The sequence below is a fragment of the Fusarium oxysporum genome, chromosome V (assembly GCF_013085055.1).
Source record: "Fusarium oxysporum Fo47 chromosome V, complete sequence".
In the NCBI taxonomy this organism is placed as follows: domain Eukaryota; kingdom Fungi; phylum Ascomycota; class Sordariomycetes; order Hypocreales; family Nectriaceae; genus Fusarium; species Fusarium oxysporum.
The window spans coordinates 1406748-1430717 of NC_072844.1; the positions used below are offsets into that span (position 1 = coordinate 1406748).

At 48.9% G+C, this 23970-nt stretch overlaps 10 protein-coding genes across 10 annotated transcripts; 4 read left to right on the top strand and 6 right to left on the bottom strand.

Annotated features, from left to right (window-relative positions):
- Positions 1 to 717: 717 nt before the first annotated feature.
- Positions 718 to 1059, bottom strand: FOBCDRAFT_201472 (uncharacterized protein; the record flags this gene model as incomplete). The annotated part of the gene is made up of 1 exon (XM_059609004.1): positions 718 to 1059. The coding sequence occupies one exon, from the start codon at positions 1057 to 1059 to the stop codon at positions 718 to 720; it is 342 nt and encodes a 113-aa protein (XP_059467201.1).
- Positions 1060 to 1256: 197 nt separating this feature from the next.
- FOBCDRAFT_34257 (uncharacterized protein) lies at positions 1257 to 4290 on the top strand. Its single transcript, XM_031183717.3, has one exon. The coding sequence runs from the start codon at positions 1393 to 1395 to the stop codon at positions 4207 to 4209; it is 2817 nt and encodes a 938-aa protein (XP_031039359.2). The 5' UTR covers positions 1257 to 1392; the 3' UTR covers positions 4210 to 4290.
- A 1102-nt stretch (positions 4291 to 5392) lies between these two features.
- On the top strand, positions 5393 to 7333 carry FOBCDRAFT_222963 (Spermine/spermidine synthase-domain-containing protein). Its single transcript, XM_059609623.1, has 4 exons — positions 5393 to 5583; positions 5895 to 5930; positions 5987 to 6517; positions 6848 to 7333. The coding sequence occupies exons 1-4, from the start codon at positions 5412 to 5414 to the stop codon at positions 7123 to 7125; spliced, it is 1017 nt and encodes a 338-aa protein (XP_059464876.1). The 5' UTR covers positions 5393 to 5411; the 3' UTR covers positions 7126 to 7333.
- FOBCDRAFT_222965 (carbon-nitrogen hydrolase) lies at positions 7334 to 8545 on the bottom strand. Its single transcript, XM_031183721.3, has one exon. It carries the CDS (start codon positions 8434 to 8436, stop codon positions 7426 to 7428), a length of 1011 nt encoding a protein of 336 aa, XP_031039363.2. The 5' UTR covers positions 8437 to 8545; the 3' UTR covers positions 7334 to 7425.
- Positions 8546 to 9058: 513 nt separating this feature from the next.
- On the bottom strand, positions 9059 to 9526 carry FOBCDRAFT_293005 (uncharacterized protein). Its single transcript, XM_054704569.2, has 2 exons — positions 9436 to 9526; positions 9059 to 9376 (listed from the first exon to the last, which is right to left on the bottom strand). The coding sequence occupies exons 1-2, from the start codon at positions 9518 to 9520 to the stop codon at positions 9123 to 9125; spliced, it is 339 nt and encodes a 112-aa protein (XP_054560544.1). The 5' UTR covers positions 9521 to 9526; the 3' UTR covers positions 9059 to 9122.
- A 3190-nt stretch (positions 9527 to 12716) lies between these two features.
- On the top strand, positions 12717 to 14252 carry FOBCDRAFT_222969 (WD40-repeat-containing domain protein). Its single transcript, XM_031183724.3, has 4 exons — positions 12717 to 12857; positions 12914 to 12935; positions 12994 to 13489; positions 13540 to 14252. The coding sequence occupies exons 1-4, from the start codon at positions 12836 to 12838 to the stop codon at positions 13951 to 13953; spliced, it is 954 nt and encodes a 317-aa protein (XP_031039366.1). The 5' UTR covers positions 12717 to 12835; the 3' UTR covers positions 13954 to 14252.
- A 126-nt stretch (positions 14253 to 14378) lies between these two features.
- FOBCDRAFT_319338 (uncharacterized protein) lies at positions 14379 to 14727 on the bottom strand (the record flags this gene model as incomplete). Its single annotated transcript, XM_031183726.2, has 3 exons — positions 14379 to 14454; positions 14502 to 14562; positions 14610 to 14727. 3 exons carry the CDS (start codon positions 14725 to 14727, stop codon positions 14379 to 14381), a joined length of 255 nt encoding a protein of 84 aa, XP_031039368.2.
- A 2192-nt stretch (positions 14728 to 16919) lies between these two features.
- On the top strand, positions 16920 to 17849 carry FOBCDRAFT_222972 (uncharacterized protein). The gene is made up of 3 exons (XM_031183727.3): positions 16920 to 17422; positions 17536 to 17628; positions 17675 to 17849. The coding sequence occupies exons 1-3, from the start codon at positions 17131 to 17133 to the stop codon at positions 17737 to 17739; spliced, it is 450 nt and encodes a 149-aa protein (XP_031039369.2). The 5' UTR covers positions 16920 to 17130; the 3' UTR covers positions 17740 to 17849.
- Positions 17850 to 18293: 444 nt separating this feature from the next.
- Positions 18294 to 19463, bottom strand: FOBCDRAFT_34289 (uncharacterized protein). The gene is made up of 4 exons (XM_031183729.3): positions 19182 to 19463; positions 18825 to 19062; positions 18602 to 18767; positions 18294 to 18524 (listed from the first exon to the last, which is right to left on the bottom strand). The coding sequence occupies exons 1-4, from the start codon at positions 19189 to 19191 to the stop codon at positions 18396 to 18398; spliced, it is 543 nt and encodes a 180-aa protein (XP_031039371.1). The 5' UTR covers positions 19192 to 19463; the 3' UTR covers positions 18294 to 18395.
- Positions 19464 to 22215: 2752 nt separating this feature from the next.
- Positions 22216 to 23764, bottom strand: FOBCDRAFT_222979 (nucleophile aminohydrolase). Its single transcript, XM_054704570.2, has 5 exons — positions 23539 to 23764; positions 23418 to 23477; positions 23228 to 23322; positions 22963 to 23175; positions 22216 to 22905 (listed from the first exon to the last, which is right to left on the bottom strand). Exons 1-5 carry the CDS (start codon positions 23543 to 23545, stop codon positions 22519 to 22521), a joined length of 762 nt encoding a protein of 253 aa, XP_054560545.1. The 5' UTR covers positions 23546 to 23764; the 3' UTR covers positions 22216 to 22518.
- Between the last annotated feature and the right edge of the window lie 206 nt (positions 23765 to 23970).

Sequence of the window (23970 nt, forward strand, 5' to 3'; positions counted from 1 at the left end):
ATTCTTGGTGAACAAAGCTCCAGCCTGTACCTGAGTCCAGAGGGGTTCTTTGTAAGTGGTGTAAGTCCTGAACTGCGTATCATTCACACGTGGTAACGGGCCTAGGATAGTTCTTCAATCAAAAGTTCTAACAATTATGACTCCTTCTCTTCAAAACATACTAGATCTTGATGCCTTATTCCTGAGTTCCTCCTTTCAAGAGAACATTGTCCAACCGTTCATTTGACTCAACTTAGACCAACGGGGAGAAGAGGGAGGCGCCGTTCGCTCCCGTAGCAAGGCGGGACTCGTCGAGTGCGGAAGCACCCTATTGGCTAGAAAATCCTTATCTCGAAGCGCTTCCTTGTGCTTTTGTACCTTTTAGTGAGCGTGCACTGGCGTGAGCACTTAATTAGGCGGGGTAGAAAGAGAGGCAGCTCTGAAAGTGACTTGGCGAGGAGCGCGCTCTGAGACAAGTGGTGCCGCTTTAACAAGTTTCGCGTCTCCCTTGCATTTTAACGAAGAAGACGTTAGAGACAGATATGAAGCTTCGTGTTCTTCAACGGTTGACGTTGTTAAAACCTAAAAGGGGATCTTGCCGGCAAAGATGAATTAATTCTCTTACTATGAAACTTGAAATCATTATTTTGCTCATAATTTGAGCGATTGAGTTGTTCTGGATGTACTGTATTTCTGCTATATTTTCCACCTGTAAAGGCAGCTATGATGACTTGCCTTTTATGGCAATAGTGCATCAACAGGATTCGCGCGTGTGTCCACTGTTGAGGCGTGTCTTGCTGTGGGGGAATATGATTCCCTATCCCCGTCCCCGTGAACCACTCGAAAAGCAGTCGCCTTGTTCGCCCTGTTCCCTCCTCCATAGGCAGGCAGACATTCCGAGTCCCCTCCATCTTGTGCCTCGTGCTCTTGCGACTTTCCTTCTCGCCCGCTCTTCTCCCGTTCGCCTGCGATTTCTCGTCGTCTCCTGAGCTTCCATAGTATAAATTGCGCCGTTCCCTCCATCAGCGCTCGCTCGTTTGCCTTCCCTTCTCTGTTCGCGCTTTGGTCAGTCTCATCCATGCCTTGGAATTCTGTTCCATTTCCTCGCCCGGGTTTTATGGATTGCGCCTGGATATTTTTCAACCTCGACGACCTGGACAGCTTTTCTAATTGATCTTATAGTGCGATGAACTGAAATTAGGCGGCCGTTTTGCCTGCGACCCTGTCCAGTTGGGCCTGGTTGCGGCCCTTGACACATCATCACGGCTGTCATCGACCAATTGCCATACCATATATATATCTCTTATATAGCGTTCCCTCCCAGACTTGGACCTCAATCCTCGAAGGCTCCCGAGCCTATCTACCCATTCGCTTTCGATCCCGACCTCGCGACATGAGCGCGTGTAGCTTCCAATGGCAACGACCCCGTTCGACCCGTCTCACTTCACCCCAAATGCCTTCGATATATACACAGATGCTGTCGCGATCAAGGCGCCGACTCCCAGCTTGCCAGGAGGAGCTTGCGGTTTCGTGGACCTAAATCCTGGTGCCAATGGAGCCCGATGTGGATGCCGGAGGTTCTGGAGTCGTTGTCCAACTGGCAATCTTGTACCGGACCAATCCCAATGGTGTATGTGCAATCACCACGCCTGCTATCATGAGGAGGGATCTCGTGATGTCCAGCAGCCCGAGGTGGGTATACCAGGCCAAGAGAACGAAAGACCCAGGACCGGAAGAGAACCATTAAGCCCCGTAGTGGACATTGCCATCAAGACGCCCCCTGTGATACCCGGAATGGATTTCTCGAGTTTTAATGCAGGAGCCTTTTCTTTCATCCAAAGGACACCAGACCAGAGATTGTCGGACCAGAGAATATCCGCGGATACCGGCCAATTTTCAAGGATTCCTGCCAGCCAAAACCTCGGTGCTTCTGCCTCAATCCCGGATACCTTGAGCTGGGGTGGCCTTCTTCAGTCGCAGTCTTGCCCTTCTGCTATTCCACCAATACCGGCCCAGTGTTTGATTGCCTCTCAAACCGCATCGACAACCTCATCCGCCCAAGCCAAATATCTCCGGCCGTTTGCAGGAAAGGGACTTCACACACTTAATGGACTTACAGCAGAGAAACCTCCTTCTCCAACTCAGGCCAATACCCAGGATGTTCCACCAACTTCTGTGCCTCAGAACCAGGCGCCACCAGCCGACTCTTTTACGTGGACTTCCCAGGACTACAAACCACCCGACACTCCCCGCGCAAGCACACCAACCCAGTCCGAACACCGAGCTACAGCTTTCAATGCAGCTGTTTCGCGTCGCGCTTTCAAGAACCTATCTGATATTGTCAGCGGCCACGACCAGCGTTTAGATCGGCTGGAGACGGTCTCATTCACAGCAGCGGGACATGAGGAATGCCACGAAAAGCATGATCACGCCGACATTCGCATGACCGATTTAGAAAGTCGCGTTGAGGAAGTGGAAAAACTTGTTAATGATAACAAGAGCGTTCTTAACGACAGCAATAGCGTTACGTCTCGCCGTGGCGATGACGCCAGTGTGATATCGGTATCGACCAGCACTACGAGTCGGCCAACCCACTCACAGGAGCTTTGGAGTCAGGTCCAATCTCTACAAGCACAGGTAGTGCAATTACAGTCGCTGATGCCATCCCCGAATCATCCATTTGAGATCGAGGTGGTCTTTCTGCCTTTCCCCCTCAAAAAGGTATGGCAGGAGGCACAGCAGTTCAAGAACGAGCCACAAATCTCCAACGATGACTGGACGCAATTACCCATGACGCACAGCACTGCAACTCTACGGTCTGAGATGTCGCTTTACCCTGACTGGATGGTCTCAGATCAAGATACGAAATGGCTTCTACCTAAAGCTTGCGCAGACAAAGGCGTTATTGATCGACGATTGCGCAGCCGTGGTCTAATTAAGACGATATCTGTCAAGGGCTCGGACGCTCGTAGCGTTACCATGGCTATGAACGCAGCCTTCGGTCACCTCTTTCGCGAGATGAACATTTTCTCTCGTCCACAAACGACAGATCCTCGCTCATCTTCTTTTTTGGGACTTCAATCCACTTGGGTCCCCCTTCGCAAAATCCATAAGGATTCACGATTACGTTTCCTCAGTCCTGCTGAGATGATGACTCCAGCTGTGTGGGATGTTCAGTTCCTGAGCCAAGTCATGATGAGAGCTTCTGAGCCTAGGCTGTTCGTAACTCATCCTGATGCCTACCTTCAGGACTTTCAGGCCTACGAAATGGGCTGGACGTGGCAGATGCTCAGGGAAATGAGTCCGGTCGCCCCTGATCCATCAGCCTCACTAGACGAAGGCAAACCCTATGAAGAGTGCTGGTCCTGGGTTGAGCAGCTTGATGAGCCACCAAGTGCAAGCAACTCCATGAGCGTGCGACATGACAAGGCACCAACCTCTTCATCACCATCACAGACCTTTTATCCAGCTTTGCAGTCAATCAAATCTGCAAGCCCGTCAATGACACGTGCTCAGTCACCGTTGCTCAGCAGACGGGGCTCTCGCCCACCTCACATTAGAACTTCTTCAATGCCCATGTCTGCCCCAATACAAGCCTCGCCTGCGCTCAGCAGACGCCGCGTTGCGTCATACGGACAGAGCCGTCGCTCGTCTCCAGCTCTGCATGCCAACTCCCAGTCGGCAATCATGAAGCGTCGCCGCACAAGATCACCTAGCCATCGTTTCACACCCAGATGGACTGCTTCACCGAGTCCAATGCCTCTTGGAATTCATGATCGTCAACCAGCGCGTGGCACTACTCCCTTTGCCTATGCTACGCCGTACAGCAATGCCCCTCTCCAGGAACGACCTATTCGCGCAGGAAGTGCTGCTCCTGTTCCCGCCCAGGATGGCTTCGACGATGACTCTGACTTTAACATCGAGATTTATGAGAGCGGATCCGAAGACATGGAAGACGCTGAAAGCGTGAACGACATGGAGATCGTCACACATAACCAAGCTCTCATAGAGCAAGTTTCGCAGGGCTGGCAGCTTCCAGAAGATGAGCCGTGGCCTGGGATCGAGGATCAGCGCGAGGTCTCAGATGGCGAAAACGTTGATCCTCACCAGACTGATCCTGGCAGCAACGTCAGCAGCCAGCCTTCTGAGTATCCCAGTACACAAAATGCGTGGCCAGATAACAACGCGGCTGAGTTTCACATTCACGAAGATGACGATAACAGATCATGAGGTTTTCGAAGTACGTTATATATGATTGCTGCCAAACAACAGGAAGGCAGCCCTATTTTCAACTCTCTGTACACATGTCCATCTCCACCAATGGTTGGCATTTTCATTATCTTGTGTGTTTATAATTATATGCTTGGCGTTTTACAGGAAGGTTCTGGTTTATGAGGCGTTCCTGCAATCAAGGTTGGGGGGTGAATGGCGCTAGAGGGGTAACAAGGGCGTACGATTCTATGGGCTGGATGAGTCAATGCTATTCAGATGAAGTTGGGTGTCCTCTGATTCTGGATATTGGAAGATTGTGCCTTGATAGCGGGAAAAGTTTGTAAATCTGGGAAGGATCTTTTGTATCACGATATCAGCTCACATCCTCCTCTTTGTCTGAGCTTGTTGAAGGATATACCAAACAAGCGATGTATATTGTTCTATTTGAACCCATGGTCCTTATGCTCTGCCTTGTGATGAGAGACGAGAAAGGGAAATGATTTCAACAGATAAACCCACTCAGTTACCAACTGCGCTCCGAGGTATATTTCAAGTCACCAATGTGATGCGTCTCGTAGCTATATATCCCCATTTGAACTGTCAATAAGCCATTTAGCTCAGAATTAAAATCTCCATGGCCCGCTTCGAATATGGATCATGCTGGGGTGAAAGATCAAGTTACCACAAGAGGAAATAATTAGAGAGGTTAAGTCAGCTTTACCTTTGATATTCAACTCTCCAGAGCGTCGTTCCACCACCCCACGTTGTGCTATGGACTGTTTGATCTCTTGTCTTGTCCCACTGACGTGTTAGCGCGGTTAAGCCGAAAATGGCAGCAATTGGGCAGAATAATGAGTTACAAGATTTAACGTTAGCGTTGACCAAGTACAAGAACAGTACAACATGGTTAAACGGCCAATGCGTTATATCATGACTCTATTTCACCCTTTACAGTGAGCCAAAGTTGTCTAGGGTACCCAGTAATACCTAGCAACCTTGAAATCACCGCCTAATAATCGTCCGGGCCCCAATCGATCGATGCCCAAAAAATGACGGTGCCATCACCAGTTTCTGTTTCTGTGTGGGCGGCGTCAAATTTTTTACCCGCTAAAGCCATGGCTGTGTCTCCACTAATACTTACGACCGGGAGCTCTTGCATTCGCAGGCGCGGACGCGGGTACCTGTACAACCGTGTACACCAGTTGCTCCAGAAGCAATGGATGCACCTTTTTAAAAAGTCAAGACTCCCGCCTTTTTCTTCACCTCCACGAAACATCACCACTTCCACCTTCGGCTCGTCGCTTGCATTTACGTCACGTCGAACTTTCTCTTCTTTCTACTCTTCCAACAGCAAAATGTCTTCTGAGGAGATCACCCACCCTACCATCAAGGGTATGTTTTTCTTGCTGTTCATGTCATGTTTTTTTACTGCCCCGCGTTATCCTGCCCCTCTCTCATGATGATCATCATGCACATGTCTGGTCACTCAATTCTTAACGGTTTCTGCGGGAAGATGAAGCCTATGACCTGATGATTGGTTCTCCTAAGAGTTCGAGTTCAAAGTCTTGAGCTTATCGCTACACAATGGCGATGGCCTCGGCTCTTCAATCTACGCTTCCCCTCCATACAACAAGATCTTTGCATACACTCCAATTCCCTCAGAGTTTTCAATTCTTGTCGGCAAAAGCTAACATTCTCTTCAGATGGCTGGTTCCGAGAGATCTCGGACATGTGGCCCGGTAGGCACATACAATCCTTTCAGATAACGGCTTTCAATTCTTACCCTACCAAATAGGCCATGCCATGACCCTCCGCGTCGAGAAGGTCCTCGTCCACGAGAAGAGCAAGTACCAGGATGTCCTCATCTTCAAGTCCACCGACTTCGGCAACGTTCTGGTCCTCGACAACGTTATCCAGTGCACCGAGCGTGACGAGTTCTCCTACCAGGAGATGATCGCCCACCTCGCCCTCAACTCCCACCCCAACCCCAAGAAGGTTCTTGTCATTGGCGGTGGTGACGGTGGTGTTCTCCGTGAGATCGTCAAGCACGACTGTGTTGAGGAGGCCACCCTCTGCGACATCGACGAGGCTGTTGTCCGCCTCTCCAAGGAGCACCTCCCCTCCATGGCCTGCGGTTTCGACCACCCCAAGTCCAAGACCCACATTGGCGATGGCTTCAAGTTCCTCAACGATTACAAGAACGAGTTCGACGTCATTATCACCGACTCCTCCGATCCCGATGGTCCCGCCGAGGCTCTCTTCCAGAAGAGCTACTTCCAGCTCCTCCACGACGCTCTCCGCGAGGGCGGTGTCATTACTACTCAAGGTTGTATGTTCCCTATTTTCTTGAGGAGAGTAACTGGTGTCCCTAGGAACGGCAGAATCGGGGAACCCTCCCGGATCAAAGTTGATCGCTGTGGCTGGGATCTCCCTCGATGGGTACATTTTGGTGCCGCTTCCCTCCTAGGGGCTCCCAGAAGCTAGTGCTGCTTTCCCAGCTCTGCTTCCGGTAGTCCCGCGATAGCATGCATTTCGTTTGTTGATTAACGTGTGCCGCGTTCGTCCGTTCAGTTCTGCTGTTCCTGATCCGCCATGTTATTGTTGTATTGCATAGTAGTTCTTCTGGGACTACACTGACTCGTTAACTTGCTTACAGCCGAGAGCCCCTGGCTTCACCTCCCCCTCATCACCCGCCTCAAGAAGGATTGCCAGGCTATCTTCCCCGTCGCCGAGTACGCCTATACCACCATCCCTACCTACCCCTCCGGTCAGATTGGCTTCATGGTCTGCTCCAAGGACCCCAAGGCTGATGTCAAGACCCCTCTCCGATCCTGGACCAAGGAGGAGGAGGACGCCAAGTGCCGATACTACTCTGCTGAGATTCACAAGGCCAGCTTCGTCCTTCCCAAGTTCGCCCAGAAGGCTCTTGAGTAAGGCCGTGTACCATGTCGAGGATCTTTGAGTAGGATGGCTGGCTACTTTTATGAGTTTACGCAGGATAGGGATCAACGGAGATAAAAAAAAAAAAGACCAAGGTGGTCACACATAGATTAACACGGACGCAAAGGTATATATGTGTTCCAAAAAGGAAAAGACTCTGGCGTTTTACTGCAAATTGAGTCATGAAATAAAGGATTTTGGTCCCTCGCTCAATATATCCTACGTCATTGTCCCGTGGTGCATTTCGATCTTAGCTTTTATATGCCGCTCAAAGGGGTAGCAGTCTCGAGACTCTCAAGGCTCCTCAAACTGAATCTTTCCCTCGCTTACATCAGGGTATACATCAAACCTTCGTTGAGTGTTCAATGGGATGTTCTTCCTCGCTTCGGTAATCTTCTCAGGGTCGAGTTCCCAGTCGACAGTGGTCTCCTTCTCGTCTGCTTCAACCTGAACCTGCGCCATTGGGTCGGCGACAAGACTGTGGCCGTAAGCAGGATAGCCCGTTTCAGCCCGTGCGGGACTGCAGAGAGCTACATAGAGCTGGTTATCGGCAGCTCGAGCTCTACCGAGCAATTGCCAGTGAAGAGGGCCGGTTGTGGTGTTGAAAGCACCAGGATAGATAAGGGCAAAGGCACCCTTTCGAGCTGCAATGGTGGCTAGTTCAGGGAAGCGAACGTCGTAGCAGATAGCAACAGCAATCTTGCCGTACTCAGGAAGATCAACAAGTGTCACCTTGTTACCAGGGCTGAGAATATCTGACTCGCGGAATGTGATTTTGCCAGGGATGTCGATATCGAAAAGATGCACCTTGCGATGTGTACCCAACAAGGCACCGTCGGGCCCAAAGATGAGAGTTGTGTTATAATACTTCTTCGTATCCGGGCTGTATTCTGGAATTGACCCACCAACGAGGTAGACTTTGTTATCAGCGGCCATTGCAGAGAGGGCGTGATAAGAGGGCGCAGCATCGTTAGACGGCGGACTAGGTTGTAGAGTCTCTGCATATTGAGGGAAGTGATCTGTTCCATAAGGCGAGTTGAAGCATTCTGGCAGAACAACAATCTTTGCTCCCAAAGAAGCTGCTCGGGCGACGTGTGAGGCTGCACTATCGAGGTTGGCCTTCTTGTCAGAGCCAGAAGCGAGTTGAATGAGAGACAGCTTGACACGCTGCTTAAGAACTGGTTCAGTGATAGACGACATCTTGCGGATGATGGAGGGGTTGCTTCGTTGGAATAGTGAGAGTGGTGGTACTGAGGTCGTTAAAGATCGAGATGCAAGCGCGAGTCGGCTAAGGACAGTTCGCATCGTTTAAAAGTAAAACCAGCAAGTTATGAAGATGGCGAAAGATATGGAAATAGTGATGAGGGTTGGTGCCGGCATCGGGGTACGAGTGATGTGATCCAATGGAAGTGGGGGTGGGGTTCATTACCAAATAGTAAAGCTCTCGGTATGACGCGGGGCAAGAGGAGGAGATGCTATTCGTCAAATGCTGTATTAATGAATGAGTTGACCAAGAGACAACCATTGAATAGCCTACAGTTACCACGATAATTTGAGAGATTATTTAGGGGAACCGCAGTGTTATTAAGATAAGGAGATACACATGAGTTACACAGAACCTCATACGAATCACTCAACAGTTGACGACCCAGGCAAATCGGTTGTATCTCAGGCGCTCTAGGCTTGATGTCGAGTATACGAGTTAAAAAACAGATCGGCACAGCTACAAATGTCATATTTCGAGAGAGTTTTATTTCTTAAGGAGTGAGATTAGCTGCCAATTGTTGCTCCTGTAGCAGCACAGCTTCATCCTTCAAACCAAAGATCAGAGTAAATCAAGTCAAGCCTCGAAACGAGTGACATCAGACAAATGACAGCCATAACCAAAATCGCCCCATAGCTAGATTTCCACTCCAATAAAAGCAAATCACATGGTATCTCAAACGATTGAGTGTGCACACTTGTATGTAGCCTGATACGGCTGTCCCCTCTCATACATGTCCTGAAAGACATTTCTTAGCAAGACTGACCATGGTCTGCCATGAGGTAAAGTGATCAAGAACGACGACCATAGACACTGAAGCCACTTGAGCCTCCGTGAGAACGGCCATGCTGGCCACCTCTGGACGGAGGAGGTGGTGGAGGAGTGGTGCCTCCTTGAACCTGGGGAGGGGAGGATCCTGTAGCGAGATAGCTGTAGGAAACTCTACGAAGTTTGGTTCCATGGCAGGCCTGGCATAACCCACTGCTTCAGAGTCAGTAAAGCTGAGATACAACGGAGAGGGTAGTGAACATACGACCCACGCTGGAAGGATCCAGCACATAGATCGCAGGTAATCCAAGTCATGCCTTCATCATCAAAGACGTAGGAGGATAGAGAAGAAGTCATGGTAAGTGATGTCAGGAGTTGTTGCCGTTTGTGGTGTTTGAGTTTGGTAGTCAGTTGAGTTTCTTATTTTACCAAATCTTTCATTGTAGCATCAGGAAGGCCTATCTATATATATATAGTCTCAACCTGGAGAGCATCAGCTTCGGCCATAGTATGTATCAGACAGCCAATGTGACAGAGGCTATGTTCATCGTTCAAAACGGCCACCAACACACCGCCTCACAAACACCACGAAGGCGAGAATTGACATGGAGCGTCATATCATGTCTGTCAGAGTTGGTAGCCGTTGTCAAGATGCCGGCTGCAACCGGGTCTTGTGATGGCGATCGGGTCAAGGATGCTTGGTTGCCTTAATCGGGCTCAAATCCCTAGACAATCTGTTTCGTGTCCGAACTTGACGGCATTCATCTGAGCCGGGATGCAAATTCACATATCTGGGGTCCTGGGTTTGGGCCTCATTTCCAAACGCACATCCCTACACCAGCTCCTGTCGGCCCCGAACTACAGCACAAACTTGGCCGAATAGCTGCGCTTTGTGGCTTTTGCACTTCATGCAACTCTCCTTCGGTCTGTACCAAGAGCGCCTCCTGGACCACGTCGTCGGTGCTTATATGGAGGTAAAATGCCTCGAAATGTTGACCGGTTGCGGAGGCGTCCGGCAAATCACAATCCATCCTGACCAACTCTGACGGCTTGCTGCATGATCGCAAGGTTGTGCCTCATACCCCGAGCTTTTGCGACGAACCAGGTTAAGCGGACTCTGTGACTTCGGCTGAACTCATGCAGCTTCGCGGGTATTGAAAGACGCCATTTCTCAAATAGCTGTGCTATTGCGTGCATGCCTAAGTAGCTGCAGCAGCCATGATATTACATGCCCAACACCCTTAACAGATGCTGGAAATTCTGGAAAGCGCTCATCTGGTGGGTGTCACATATTGACTCTGAGGGACAGACCGACCGCGTCTCGTGAAGTGTCAGCTAGTAGCCTTGCTTGAAAGGGGGCGTACAAGGCGATATATTCGCATCACCTGAAATCTTGCTATCACGTCGGTGTATAGTTTGAGTATACGAAACCGAGACCCTGAGAGGATCCTAGTCTTGGCCATCATACTGTGCCCATCCTGACTCTTATCCGGTGCAACCTCCCGATGAGTGTCGGGCCTCTCCAAATGGCATAGTTCACCAGTTGACCGACTTTCCTGATGGCAGCCGCGTTTGTCGTTATTTGCTGCATCAAGTGAGCCCAAAGGTTGTCCCAGAGACAGAACCAAGTACACGAAGCCACGACATCGTTGTCAACATGCCACTCTTGTACGCCCATCAATAACCTGACCGGTCAAAAGACATATGTTATCCATCGGTCAAGCCAAGACTGGAAATAAGGAAGGAAACAGTAAGCTTGCTGTGATGTTTCGATACGCAAAGTCATGCACCTCTTCGTTAGCTCTGCCTCTGTGTTACCCCCAACTACTTCAAACCTTCTCTGTTGAGCCTTCGAGTGTCTGCCCACCAACGCTTTGTAATCGGGAAAGTCATGGCCAACAGAAGTCTCAACCAATCTCGGCTGTCTTATCGATCAATACCGTCTCTTGCCTTGGCTTGGCTTAAGATACTGCAAGGACGAGACTATTCACAGTCTGACCACCCAATCCATGCCGTGTCGTTTCCAATGGGTGATACCGGGTACATCATCCATCGCTAAGGAAAAGAATAGTCAAAGATAACGAGGTCGGAGATGTTGATCCCGGGGTTGTTGCACGGATGGCCTTGCAGACACCTTTGCCGATTTAACAGGATACTTCTTATCCTGAGCCTCAAACCATGCACATTCACCTGGGGATGCTTATTCGCGTTTGATGACGTCTGAGCTCATCAAAAGACCGTCAGATGACCTCGACGCAGGAGACTTTTCGATCACCAATCAGAGAAGGTACGTAGTGGCTCGAACAGTAGTTTTTCTTATCTCTGATGGTATCTATCATTGTATCTCAGCCCCAAGATCGGTGATGTGTCGATTCAAAGAACATGAAAGTCAGCTGAACCATACCAGTACTCGGCGCTCGCTGTTATTGAAGGGGGTGGAGCCGTCACGGGCTATCAGCCAGACTCCGTTCCGTTTTGGAAGTCTGCAGTCCGTCCCAACTGACCTGATGATTCAAGTATGATGACAGTGAAGAGAAAGAAATTCCTCCAGTTTTGAGGGTCACGTAGGACATGCTGTGTATGTCTCAAAACTTCCGAAGGGCTTGATATCAACAGGCCGTATTGAACCTCCAACGGCGTCACACGACAGTTGGACCTGCATCTGTGATGTTATCGTGAAATGATCTGATAATTCATTCAAAGTCGGTTTGAAATTGACGCAGGCAAAAGGTGCCATTCTTTGCCTTTGACGTTGTGCAATAACTCCCAGTTGGTGCACTCAGACATACAGCTCAGTGACAGAATGAGATCGTGATTCCGTGGACATACACTTGCTGCCCAATAGACGGTTACTGCATTTGCAGCTGCTCTAACATCAGACTCTCGTCATTCCCTCCAACATAACGTCCATTTTCCTGTAGCTGAGTGTTACAACGGCCCGACCACGCGAGAATGACAAGTTGACGTGACCAAAAAAAGGTTGGGTCAGTCATACCATCTGCTCTGCCAGGAGCTGTTGTTGATGCAAATGCCCTATGAGGTGGGCAGGCGGGTGTTGTTGAACGAGCTGCAGAGACGGGTGATGGCATGGGCGAAACCACGATGAGCCTGTGCGACCGGTTACACAAACAATGCCCGTCGCGCAAATTACGCCCTTTTCAGACAATATGGGTCTCGTAGTAACTTGGCGAGGTTCTGCTAGAAATTTCTGGCCTTTTCGGACTTTTGGTTGAACTTGGTCTGCATGATTGTTGTGGTATGCACTTGCAAGTGTCCACATTGTGGTATAATGGTTCACAAACGCTACCACTGATTAAGTTGAAAGCACGGAGAGAATCATGCCGTGGCAATATTTCGTGTATTTTTTTAATGCTTGAGAATCAACTTTGCTGTTGATATTCATGTCAGAGAGTCAGTTGTTCAAATTATGGAAGGACGATGCGACGTTGCGCTACATGAGGAAGTCCTAGTACCGTTTAAGTGCATAGCTTGGTTGTTGCATATCGTTTCCATGCGCGTCGTTCTTCGCGGTGGAGAGGAGGCTTTGGAGTAGGGAATTAGAGCTTGGGAACTTGATAAATGCTTTGTTTCTCGACCTTCCTTGACAAAAAGTCCTGGGACAACTATCAAGACCATGAGCTGAGCTTACGCGACTGATTTTCCGCCTTCGAAATGTCTGTTATTCTCTGCACAGGTAAATGCGACTCCTCTATCAACATATCCTCCAATACAAGCTAACCCACCTTACAGCTGGCTATGACCACACTATCAGGTGCGATACGATGCGCTTCTCGACTGGTAATCGCAAATGGCTGACATGTGGCTTCTAGATTCTGGGAGGCCTTGTCGGGTATCTGTTCACGCACGATTCAACACCCTGACTCCCAGGTGAACCGTCTCTGCATCTCCCCCGACAAGCGATACCTTGCCGCCGCTGGCCATCATACCGTCAAGCTGTACGATATCAAGTCTACGAATCCCAACCCGTTGTTGACATTTGAGGGCCACACTGGAAACATCACAGGCGTTGCGTTTCACTGCGAGGGGAAATGGATGGTAACTAGCTCCGAGGACGGGACCGTCAAGATCTGGGAGACACGGACCGGATCGATTCAACGAAGCTACAACCATGGCTGTCCGGCCAACGACGTGGTGATTCACCCCAACCAGGGTGAGATCATCAGCTGCGATAGGTCTGGAAGTGTCAGGGTGTGGGATTTGGCTGAGAACAACTGTTCCCATGAGCTCATCCCAGAGGAGGACGTCTCTGTCTCCAGCGTTACTGTCGCTAGTGATGGGTCCTTGCTATGCGCTGCGAACAATGCTGTAAGTAACAATCAGAGGTGCTGGAAATTGATCTCTAACCATTTCGCTAGGGCAACGTATTCGTATGGAATCTTATTCAGAGCTTTGATCGCACACAACTAGTGCCGGTAACGCACTTCAATGCCCACAAGGAATACATCACCCGTATTCTTCTATCCCCAGACGTCAAGAAACTCGCCACTTGTAGTGCAGACCACACAGCCAAGATCTGGGAGGTGAAGAACATCGAACCAAGCACAGATCTGGAACCCAAGCCATATCCCCTAGAAGCCACTCTTACCGGGCACCAGCGCTGGGTCTGGGATTGTGCTTTCAGCGCCGACTCTGCGTACCTAGTCACTGCTTGCTCCGATCACTATGCGCGATTGTGGGAATTGCATAGCCAGCAGATTATCCGACAATACAACGGACATCACAGAGGAGCTGTCTGCGTTGCCTTGAACGATTATTCGGAAACACGATAAAGGGGTTATATGGAGCACGGTATAGCACTAGATTCATGCCAGGTTGGCGGGAGAATGGCGTTGGTAAGATATTTTCAATAAGGTTCGGATATTACTGTTTGAGGATTGAAGCTACGATACGGACATGTGCCCTAGATAGTGAAAGGCATCCATTTGTCAACAGAAATCGCATTGTAAGCCCCTGGAGAATGACATCAAGTAAGTGGCACTGAAGAGGCAATAGTGCAAGTCAAATCCAAATATGAAAGCATTAATCAGATCTTATATGGTTTGACTTTGCTACACAATCTATTCACAAAGGGGGCCAATCTGTTGACAATTTCAATTGTTCATATGTAAGTGATGCCGCTGGTAAATTCCAAGGCCTTCCAAACATTCGTGTAGGTATCAAGGTCGCTTGCTAGGCATGGGCAGCCTCGGAGTTTTTAGAAATCCTCCTTGTCAAGACGCTCCTTGGCATTCTTCTTGGCCTCATCGGAGACGTTGGGGTTGTTCAGGGTACTATTGCTATCAACCGGTAGTTAAGTCTAAGAGACGTTGGAACTTACGCCTTGAGACCGCCAGCAACATTGCCAGGGTTCTTGTCCTTGTTGTCCTCAGCACCAGTAACTGTAAGATGTTAGAATAGGACTTATAATGGGAGGCGTGGAGCTTACCCTCACCACCGTTGAACTCGTTCTCGAGAGCCTGACGTGAGTGCTCCTTGGCCTCCTCGGAGGTGTTGGGGTTGTTGATAGTAGCCTTGTGGCCGCCGGCAACCTGAGCATCGGTCATTTTGAAGGAAGTGTGTGGTGAAATTGGTAAAGAATAGGAGGTCTTGTGATAGCTGTTGCTTGAGAGTGGTCGATGTGTTGATGATGAGAATTGTTGGCTTGGTTGTGGACAACAGGACCTTCTTATAGCTGTTTCTCAGCCCTTGTTTGGCCTCTCATCGCCGATCCCAGACTGAAAATCAACCTGAAAACATCAAAGATCATTTCATTGATGCAACTGATGAGCCGGCAGATCGTCCAGCCTCCTCTTATTGCGACGTTTCTGTCGGCAAGCTGCTTTCTCACAAGGAAGCTTGCATATTGACCTGGTACCCGACGGGATTGTTTGCTTTTGGTGAGGAATCATGCGGATACGGCTTGTTGTGTGGTGACGTGTAGGCTGCCCCTGAGCAAGGATTTCATCACAGGCAAATGCTCGATCACGATGTTGAAGCGTGATTAATGACATTCTGATATGTGTGCGATATCAGAGATCGCAATTGGAAACATCCTGGGGAAAGCTTGTAGGTATGTTATTGGGTCGATCGATAGTAAAGCCTGATCTTGTTGCAACCAAATCTCAGTCTTTAATGGTGCCCTTGCAAATCATCCACGATCATGCAAGACGAAGTGTATAGTCTAAATCAATACCATTGCAATGACGAAATTCGAAAAGGGCAAGATGTTAGTTGAGATCAACAACAATACCACAACTCTGACCACTATAACGTTCCTGGACAAAACTGTATTGAGCTACAGGTCATGACGCATCAATTCATATTTGTGAGGCACTCATCGCTAATTACAACAAATGTTCCCTAGAATCACGGCTACTGGCTTAAGTGAGGACTCCAAAGCAAACAAAGATGAAAAGACGGTCTGTGCCAGTTGATGAATCATGGACACGGATCATGACATCAGAACGTGTCGTAAACATAGGACCGTCCACGACGAATGCGCGAGGTCCCGTGAAACACTGGAGAAGGAGAGAGACATACGAGGAAGCTTGAGAGAAATGAGAGAAAGGGGTTGAATATTCCGTGATTGAATTTGCTCCAGACTTGGGTGAAGGTGGTTGGATCAACTGATGGATATTGACGGGCCACTGAGCCTATGCCAAACTTGAACTCTCAAAGCATTGGCGAGGAACAACCTTGAATAGAAACATGCCTAAGATTAGTGAATCCAATCGCAACCTGACAATGTTCTATAAGCAAGATCAACTTAAATGATATATCAATTCTGTCATTTGTCTTGTGGTTGGTCAAGCGTAGGTTGATCATTAGAAACTTTGCATGATCGGCAAGCTGAGACGTTGGGTATGATTCGGACAATTCCGAAGTAAATATATCCAAGAGTGTCTGTATGAATGAAGCTTTAACCGGCACTGGCCGAGTTATCTGCGTATGCGGTCAAATTGAAGCCGACGTACGGATTGACGATCACTTAATCCTGTGTTCTGTGTCGTTGAGCTTGATAATAGTCCCGAGATCGAAAAGCCAATCACGGAGCGTACCAGCTTTTCAGGGGATCCGAAACTTAGACGAAACCACTGTAAAGACACTAACTGGCTCTAGCATATAGCTGATCCGTCCTCGTGGGACAGCGAGACATGTTATGTCGATCCATCTGGATATGACAAGTGGCTCATCGGCGTGTCCGCGGTAAAGGGAGCGAATCAAACTCAATGTACCTCTATTGAGCGGCTCTTGGCCGTGCGTCTATTGAAGTTCCTCATCGTCGGAACTAGGTCTCTCCCTACAGGGCCTATGTTGATCACAAGGAGGTAGGGAGGCCAACCACGGGCCTCATGTCCAACATGCTGATGACGTCGCATCAGAACTTTAAGTCCCCATGTCCAGCTGAACAGGGATCATCGCCAAGAAGCCCCGAGTGACCGGGACGACATGTGGGTTACTCCTAGCAAGCGGTGACAGCATCTTGCACCAAAAAGAATAAGCGATGTGTCTGTGTGAGAAAAAGATGTCCATGATGGATGGTCGGGTCGCTTGTCAGCGCGGGAATGCGGCTAAAAGCACTGACCATGCGGGGAGCCAGAAAGCGCCACACTAGCTGGCCCAAGCCCCCTGGATCCCATCAACAGCCCCCTGTAAGGATAGCGTCCTTAGTGGACAGAATTTCCCTAGGGCGAGGCTGAGTTCACGACCCGCCAGCCACGTTGACGCCTTAGCCTCCAGTAATATTTTTAGAAAGCACTTCTCCTGCGAGATTCTGCCCTTGGCTCAATCTCAACCTCCACACAACCATCACAACCCGACGACTAATAGGCCTTGTGGATTAATATCAGCCCTTTCTTGACGAACGCACGAGCCTCATGTTCCCTGGTCTACGTTCACACCACTCTTTGATCCCTTGATATTGGAAATCTAGAACGCAGGGAAGGTTGTGTTGCATCGTCACCATCATGGCATCTGCAGAAGAGAAGCCACCAGTCTTCAATTACATCCTCAGCTTCGTTCTTGTCGGCCTCGCGTGGGGCTTCACAACCCCTTTCATCCGTCGTGCCGCTCAATCACATAATCCACCGACGCATCCAGTGCTCGAGAGCCCATCAGTTCAATCTAGCTGGCTGAAGTCAAAGTTATACGGAGCTTTCTTTGCGGTCATTGACCTTTTGAAGAATCCTCGTTACGCAATCCCGTTGGTTCTCAATCTTACGGGAAGTATCTGGTTCTTCTTGCTTATTGGACAGGCTGGTAAGTTATACTTTCTAAACTCACCTGTCAAAGGTTGTCAGGGGGGGTCGATCGCGGATAGTCTAGTGAATCTTTGCCACGCCGAGTCGTTAGTTACTAATGACGAAAATCAGAATTGAGCTTGACTGTGCCTATCGTAAACACACTGGCGTTCCTCTTTACCGTTCTGGGTGATTGGTACGTTGATGGTAAAGTGATCAGTAAAGGTGAGTTTGTGTTCATTCATGGCTATCTGTGTATTGACCATTTTAGATACTGCGGTTGGGATGGCTCTTATGTTGGTTGGAATTGGCTTGTGTGTTCAGAGCAAGCGTTGATAGACTAGATTATATGTAATTGAACGTCAATAATTTTGTATTCAACAAATACCTTGTTCGGATTGGTTACCAAACAATGGAAGCAACATGCATGGGAGACTCCACTTCTGAGAGACTTATTTGGTGAAACATGAACCACAATCATGGGTGAGGCATGTAAGTGATGAAGTGAATATAAAGTTATTAGAGAATGCAAGAGAAGAGGTAGAGTAAATAGTTATGCTATTGTTCTGCTCCAGGCAGTTAATGGAGCCCAGCCCCGTTCTCCTAACTAAGGTCCTGCAAGACCCAGGAGATCCTCTCCATGTATCTCAAAGTGTGCCCAAGCAACACAAATCTGTATCGTTTACATCCAGTAAAACAAACCATGACTCATCAAGTCATGAAGAAAATATAACAAACATGTTTATCCTTTGCAAAATCACAACCCCAAACCTCAACTCTCCCCCTTAAATATCCGGTCGTCAAGGGTATTCGTTAAAGAATCGTATGCGTCAAAGAAGTAATAGGAAGAAAGTTTTCATGATTAGCGTAGACGTCGTTCGCTTGCTTTTGGTTCTCTTCGTTTCGTCTCTCGTTCATCACGACCGTTGGTCCTGGGGGTATCTTAGATCGTACGTAGTAGCCTCGTCGTTTCTGTTTCCCTGGCGTATTGTTCACCGGCGTGCTCGGAGCCAGCGGAGCACGCTTCGGAGACTGGGATCTTCTGCCGTCCAGCGGCCCATTCCTTCATCCGAGGCCTTGAGCTCGGCGTAGATTACTTCGTCGGCGATGGCTGAGAGCTCCTGTAGCAAGAGTTAGTCTGAGATGGCTTAGAGCATTGAAGGCTACCGGGAATAATAGCCTGTAAAGGTTATCGTACCGCTCGCAGTTGTCGATCGCATGCTCGAAGTTGAGACTGGTTGCTCGAGTTTGGTACGCCGCCCTGCAGCACCTGATTTCTGTATTCAACCCATCGTTGAGCCGCCGCTTGTCGAAGGTAAATCTTCTGTCCCTCGTGTCGTCTTGCGTACGCGTCCAAGAGAACTCTTCAAGGTGTTAATAATCTTGCCCCGATTTACTGTCTAGCAAACTTGAAGACCTACTGTTTAAGCTCGGCCTTCATCTGCTCTTGCTCTCCACCAGGGGGAGTTGGCACGCTGGTGTCCGCACCACATTCCAGAATGTGTTGTCCATCCAGCGCACATTGTCGAAGGGCAGCCCATCCTTCGGTGTAATAGTCTGCAGTATCCTCAGGTTCGACAGGAGCAGCAGCTATGTAGTATTGCAGTGTTCGGAAATCAGAGAGAACTTCAGCAACTCGCATTGTGCGGAACTCGTTTACTGTAGGAGATAACAAGTTCACGTGTCAGTGTCTCTGAGTCTTTGAGGGGGTCTGTGGTGGTGCAAAGATGCCAATTGACCACCGTGGGTAGTTGCCAAGCTGGCCAGGTATAACTTACATCCGTCCATTATTTCTTAGTATTTGGTTAGAATTGCTTTCGAAAGGTCAAGGTGATCAGACTAGCTGTGACACGAAGACAACGAGGCCAAAATGGAAGAAGAGGTAGGAAATAGAGTCGTAATGTATTCGAATCAAGCAAAATCGATTTGAATCGTAAAATAGTCGGTGATGAAAAAGTTGACGAAAATGGTAGGTAAGGAAATATTATAAGAGCTTTGTCATGTCGATCACTTGGTAACAGTTGAGAGAAGCCGGTTCTTCAATGCTTGCTTGATTGATTGACTGAACAATCGAAACAAGCAGCAGAACCGGGCATCCTTTTTGTATTGTATTATCGTGATGGTTGTCGAAGGCCTCCCAGATACTCCATCGAGAAACTAGAAACAGACACAGACAACAAGAAGAGTTCCAAGAAGCTCTTGCTCCAGAAAAGTCTCCGTCTAGTCTAACTTCAGTCTACAGCTCGACCTAAGCTTGCCAAAGGCATGCCATGCTCCACCAACGGGCAGCGAACGGCTACTAGGTCCAAGGGAGGATACCACCCGACATCAAGCACCCCCTCTCTCTTCCTAGTCGAAGAGCCCCTACGACACACATGAGAGGCTCGGCAATTAAAGCCAGCCTTCTGAGACAGAATCCTGGGCCACCAGTGAGAGGGCCAAGATGTGCCTCCACTCAGAACGACCCTTTGCAAGCGCATGTCCAAGTGCAAGCTCAAAAACATCGACGACCCCGGACCAGCTGGTGGCAAACCATCATGTTATCGAATGGAACCCAAGCACAAGGCCAAAGCCTTACCCTCAGCCCTACTCCTTACCCTGTCCTGCCCCTGGATATATGCAGAGTACTGCAGGGCCCGGAGAGTAAAGAGCCCCATGTAGGTAGTGTGTATGTGTGTGGCACGTCATGAGCATGGCATGGCATGGCATGGTGTTGAGGGTGAGGATGAAATCGATGGGTGTGTGTCCAGCCACACCCCGTTTTTCTCTTCCGATAGGGTCGAGCATCCGTGATATTCTAGTTGAGAGGCGTCAAAGAGGCGTTTCTCTTTCTCCTCGGCTCGTCTTGTAGTTTAAGCACGATGCCGTATTCCGTCTTTAGACAGAGCGGCGTGGGGTCAAGACTCAAGCCATTGCGAAATTTACATATCTTCAGTTTTCCGACGGACTAAAACACCCTAAAAAGTATCTTTGTCCGAGCAAACAAAGTAAAAATACACCGGGTATGTTAACGTTATACGCTAGGAAACGTGCAGTCACTTTTTCTGCAGGGGTGTGGTTGTCAGAAACAAGTCTCCGCAGAGAGATGCTAAGCTTGAGATACCTGCCCTTGCGTATAGAGCAAAGAGACGGTCAAAGTATTTGATAGAGAGAAAAATAAATGTGTAGGTTGTTGAATAGCGCAGGTGGATGTGGTGGGTTGGCGCCGGCTCAGCTACCTGGCTACCCATGAGCCACTCACTAGTTGTTCCCGAATAGGAAACGCCCTGTAGCTCTATCGGGGCAGCGAGGCCAATAGGCGCGCGGATGAAGCTTTCACAACTGTCCGGGGCGAGCTGATGGCTGTAAAGGGTCAAGCCTATCTACACGAGGCCGTCTGAAAAGTGAATGTAACCCTACAAGGCATGGGCACGGCACGACACAAGACAAAATCAAAAGGCTGAGTCAATAGCGGTGATTCCGATATGAGGAGTTATCGAAATAATGATTCATGTTGTTCACACGAGCGATTGACGACTCTTGTCACCGACTTCCAGCTTTGATACAGAATGTAATGTTAGATTAAATGGTTGACATGGGGGGTTAAGGTAGTCTATGTCAAGTCAGATCTGAAACCAGCCCAGGGCATGCTGCATCTATCACAACTAGCTTGCTTACTTGGCTTGTCAATTCCAGCTCGTCCAGGTTCATTTCCAACAAGGCAGATCGCAGATATTGCAAAACATTGGGCTTTCCTCCAAATCATGAGGCACAGAATCGTCAGTTGACCGCATCTTCACTCATTATCAAGCATCCACAATCCAAGGAACTGGTCCTGGACCACGCTGTGGCGTCATGCCCTCTATTCTTTGCATGACGCCGTTTGAGGCCGCTCGTATTCTGTCCCCCAACCAACATCATTCCTCATGTTCTTCAACCGTTATTGACTTCGCCAAACTAAAACTTTAGTCTACGAACTCTCTACCGTTCGCCTTCTCAACGTTCGCCTCCCATTCCATACCATCCTTAACACGAACTCCTCCATCTCGGTTACTTTCCATCGCTCCCGCTCCCGCTCCCGCGCCTTGGTTCTGTAAACAACTTACATCAGAACTTGATCCTGTTTTTGGATTGGTCGTGGCTTGTCTTCTTTCAGCGCCCCTGGGAGGCTCAAATCGGCGCTTACTATAGGTAGCCAGCCATCAACTCCAAGGAGCTTCCCAGTAAACCAGGGGCCCCTGTAAAGACGTAGTAGTAGATCCGATCGACCGGATGGATGGCTTTCACTTTCAGATCATATTTCATAAGCCTTGTCAACAAGCTTGTGCATGCCAGGAGAAATATTCATTACCAACCGCTTGTTTTCTCCAATTCTGTGCATTGACATATTTGATCCCATATGATTATCACTTCCAAGGATGTGATGAAGATGCTAGCATATTTCGGGATAGCTCTGTCTGCATATTCATTCAAACTTGGAAATCATACGTGCAGTCACTCGTCAAGAAGCCTCTTTTGTCATTCACGTTCTAGATTCTCGTATGACTTAGAGATCAATTCCAATTGAGCTTGTTTTGGAGAAAGTAAATGGCATAGGTATGCGCATTGACCAAAATTAGAACAAACCACGCTAGAACAAACTTGCATCAAATCGAACTGGCTTCGTTGCGAGGCTTGCGCCTTTGTTCATGTCTGAAATAGATCCACTATTGAGAAATATTGGTTTTCTCAACACTCAAACCTGCACTACACCCATGACCCACTAACTGGCATATCTTAGTCCCATCGTAGGCTCTTAGTAACTTGGCGCGAGGCACACTCGTCCTCAATTGGGTCATCAGGCGCGACTGTTGTCATTTGCTCAATTGAAAAGTCTCATCAGTTTCTATTGCACATGGTAAGGACGGCTAGTGACACACTGACGAGGACCCACGCCCACGACGGCATCCAAGTCTCTGATCTTGATAATCCATCCCCCTGCATTGATATTGCGTGGCCCACGTTCCTGGGAACAGAATGTCGTCTCTGCAGCCCACGAATCAGGCCTCTGATTCCTCGCGACAAAGTGCACCGACCTTCTACTATGGCCAGCCGACTATGTTTCATCCCATGTTCCATATCATTCTCTCCACTCGCTCAGTCCTTCTCTGCGATAGCTTGTAACCGGTCGTCAATCTCGTCCTCGGTCAATGTTCGGAATCCCGAGTAGGTTCCCTCTTCACCGTCAGGTCGAGGTCCACCCACGATACCGATCTCGATCTCTCCCTTCTTGAAATCCATGCTCAGAACTGTGCTCAGTGTTGTGATGGCCAGCTCAACAACCTCCTCCCAAGATCCCTCCGCATGCTCCTTGTTGCGGAGCTTCTTCTCGAGGTGGTTCAGCGCCTCCTGTTGCTTCGGGCCTGCCGCAGTTCCCTTGTAACCGATGTAGTATCCAGCAGGGTCGCACTTGAACAGCTGGGGGCCATATTCCGAGTCGAGCGAAATCAGAGTGGTCGCAACGCCGTAAGGTCGCATGTAAGCCTGGGGGTAAGGTCAGTATATGATTGGTCGCAGTTTTGAGGATGAGAATATGCTTACTCGTTGAGTGTAGACTTGGCTGATGTTGGCAAGACGCTTGGCTAGTGCATCAGCTGGCATCTCATACCCATACTTGTATCGAAATTCTGCTGCTTCGCCCTGAGCCCTTTGAGCGAAAGCCCGGGCATCTGCGATGGATCCTGTGATGACGCAGCCGACTGAGGGAGAGAGCTGGAAGATATGGGTGACAGAGGCGGGGTCCATAAGCTTGTCCTATTGTCATCATCAGTGCTGATCATGAGATTGTCCAACATTATCAACATACGGGAACCTTCTTCTGAGACAGAACAACAGCACAGTCCTTGCCTCTCACACCGACGGACATAATGTTGGCAGCCGTAATCGCCTTGAAGGCGTACTCTGCATTCATGTCAGTCCTGAATTATGTATCCATCAACGTCATTGGTCAAAGAAGTCGTAGGGTTCGGTGCTCTTGACGCTCGGGATTCGCATACCAACTTGGTACAGCCGACCATTATCAGCGAAGATGGTAATGTGTCGATCGTATGCGCCGGCTGTTTAATTGTGTGTTAGCAAGGATGCCATAGACCGGATTGATGCAGCAGCATAGCATACCCGACATTGTGGAGGATTTGTGTTATTTAACGGTTCGGGATCGGGTAGAATTAGCGGATGAAGCTCAAGAAGAACTCGTTAAGTTCTGAATGAGGCGAGTTTGAGATGTTGATTGACGTTGCGGAGGTTGAGGGGAGCTATTGTGGGTTGAGATAATCGACGCGTTAGCAGGAGCTTGCCTAGAGCCCAGTGAGGCAACGAAGCTCAATGGGAAGGCTGAGTTGATGCCTCGCTGGCATTATGTAATCCTCAGGCAGAATGTGGTAGGTGGCAGGGTGATAGAAAAGACAGACACTACGATACCTTCTCATAAGAGAAGCCTGGGATTCGTTGATCGGTTAAAAGCTATTTTGCGAGTTCAAACTATATAAAAAGCTGTATAAAACCAGAAAAATCTAGCACTTTATACCCCCAGAGAGGTCTGAGATGATA

What these genes read in the sequence shown, in the direction of transcription:
- FOBCDRAFT_293005 (XM_054704569.2), bottom strand. Translation starts at nt 9,520, where the DNA reads ATGACTTCTTCTCTATCCTCCTACGTCTTTGATGATGAAGGCATGACT. An exon ending in ATGTGCTGGATCCTTCCAGC is followed by an intron (nt 9,377 to 9,435) that starts GTGGGTCGTATG and finishes ACTCTGAAGCAG; the next exon opens with TGGGTTATGCCAGGCCTGCC.
- FOBCDRAFT_34257 (XM_031183717.3), top strand. Translation starts at nt 1,393, where the DNA reads ATGGCAACGACCCCGTTCGACCCGTCTCACTTCACCCCAAATGCCTTC.
- FOBCDRAFT_222969 (XM_031183724.3), top strand. Translation starts at nt 12,836, where the DNA reads ATGTCTGTTATTCTCTGCACAG. An exon ending in GTCTGTTATTCTCTGCACAG is followed by an intron (nt 12,858 to 12,913) that starts GTAAATGCGACT and finishes CCCACCTTACAG; the next exon opens with CTGGCTATGACCACACTATC. An exon ending in GGCTATGACCACACTATCAG is followed by an intron (nt 12,936 to 12,993) that starts GTGCGATACGAT and finishes TGTGGCTTCTAG; the next exon opens with ATTCTGGGAGGCCTTGTCGG.
- FOBCDRAFT_222972 (XM_031183727.3), top strand. Translation starts at nt 17,131, where the DNA reads ATGGCATCTGCAGAAGAGAAGCCACCAGTCTTCAATTACATCCTCAGC. An exon ending in CTTGCTTATTGGACAGGCTG is followed by an intron (nt 17,423 to 17,535) that starts GTAAGTTATACT and finishes GACGAAAATCAG; the next exon opens with AATTGAGCTTGACTGTGCCT. An exon ending in TGGTAAAGTGATCAGTAAAG is followed by an intron (nt 17,629 to 17,674) that starts GTGAGTTTGTGT and finishes TGACCATTTTAG; the next exon opens with ATACTGCGGTTGGGATGGCT.
- FOBCDRAFT_222979 (XM_054704570.2), bottom strand. An exon ending in TGGTCGGCTGTACCAAGTTG is followed by an intron (nt 23,323 to 23,417) that starts GTATGCGAATCC and finishes ACATGAATGCAG; the next exon opens with AGTACGCCTTCAAGGCGATT. An exon ending in GCCAAGTCTACACTCAACGA is followed by an intron (nt 22,906 to 22,962) that starts GTAAGCATATTC and finishes CCTTACCCCCAG; the next exon opens with GCTTACATGCGACCTTACGG.
- FOBCDRAFT_222963 (XM_059609623.1), top strand. Translation starts at nt 5,412, where the DNA reads ATGCACCTTTTTAAAAAGTCAAGACTCCCGCCTTTTTCTTCACCTCCA. An exon ending in CACCCACCCTACCATCAAGG is followed by an intron (nt 5,584 to 5,894) that starts GTATGTTTTTCT and finishes CATTCTCTTCAG; the next exon opens with ATGGCTGGTTCCGAGAGATC. An exon ending in CGGTGTCATTACTACTCAAG is followed by an intron (nt 6,518 to 6,847) that starts GTTGTATGTTCC and finishes ACTTGCTTACAG; the next exon opens with CCGAGAGCCCCTGGCTTCAC.
- FOBCDRAFT_34289 (XM_031183729.3), bottom strand. An exon ending in ATGAAGGCCGAGCTTAAACA is followed by an intron (nt 18,768 to 18,824) that starts GTAGGTCTTCAA and finishes AACACCTTGAAG; the next exon opens with AGTTCTCTTGGACGCGTACG. An exon ending in GCGATCGACAACTGCGAGCG is followed by an intron (nt 18,525 to 18,601) that starts GTACGATAACCT and finishes CTCTTGCTACAG; the next exon opens with GAGCTCTCAGCCATCGCCGA.
- FOBCDRAFT_222965 (XM_031183721.3), bottom strand. Translation starts at nt 8,436, where the DNA reads ATGCGAACTGTCCTTAGCCGACTCGCGCTTGCATCTCGATCTTTAACG.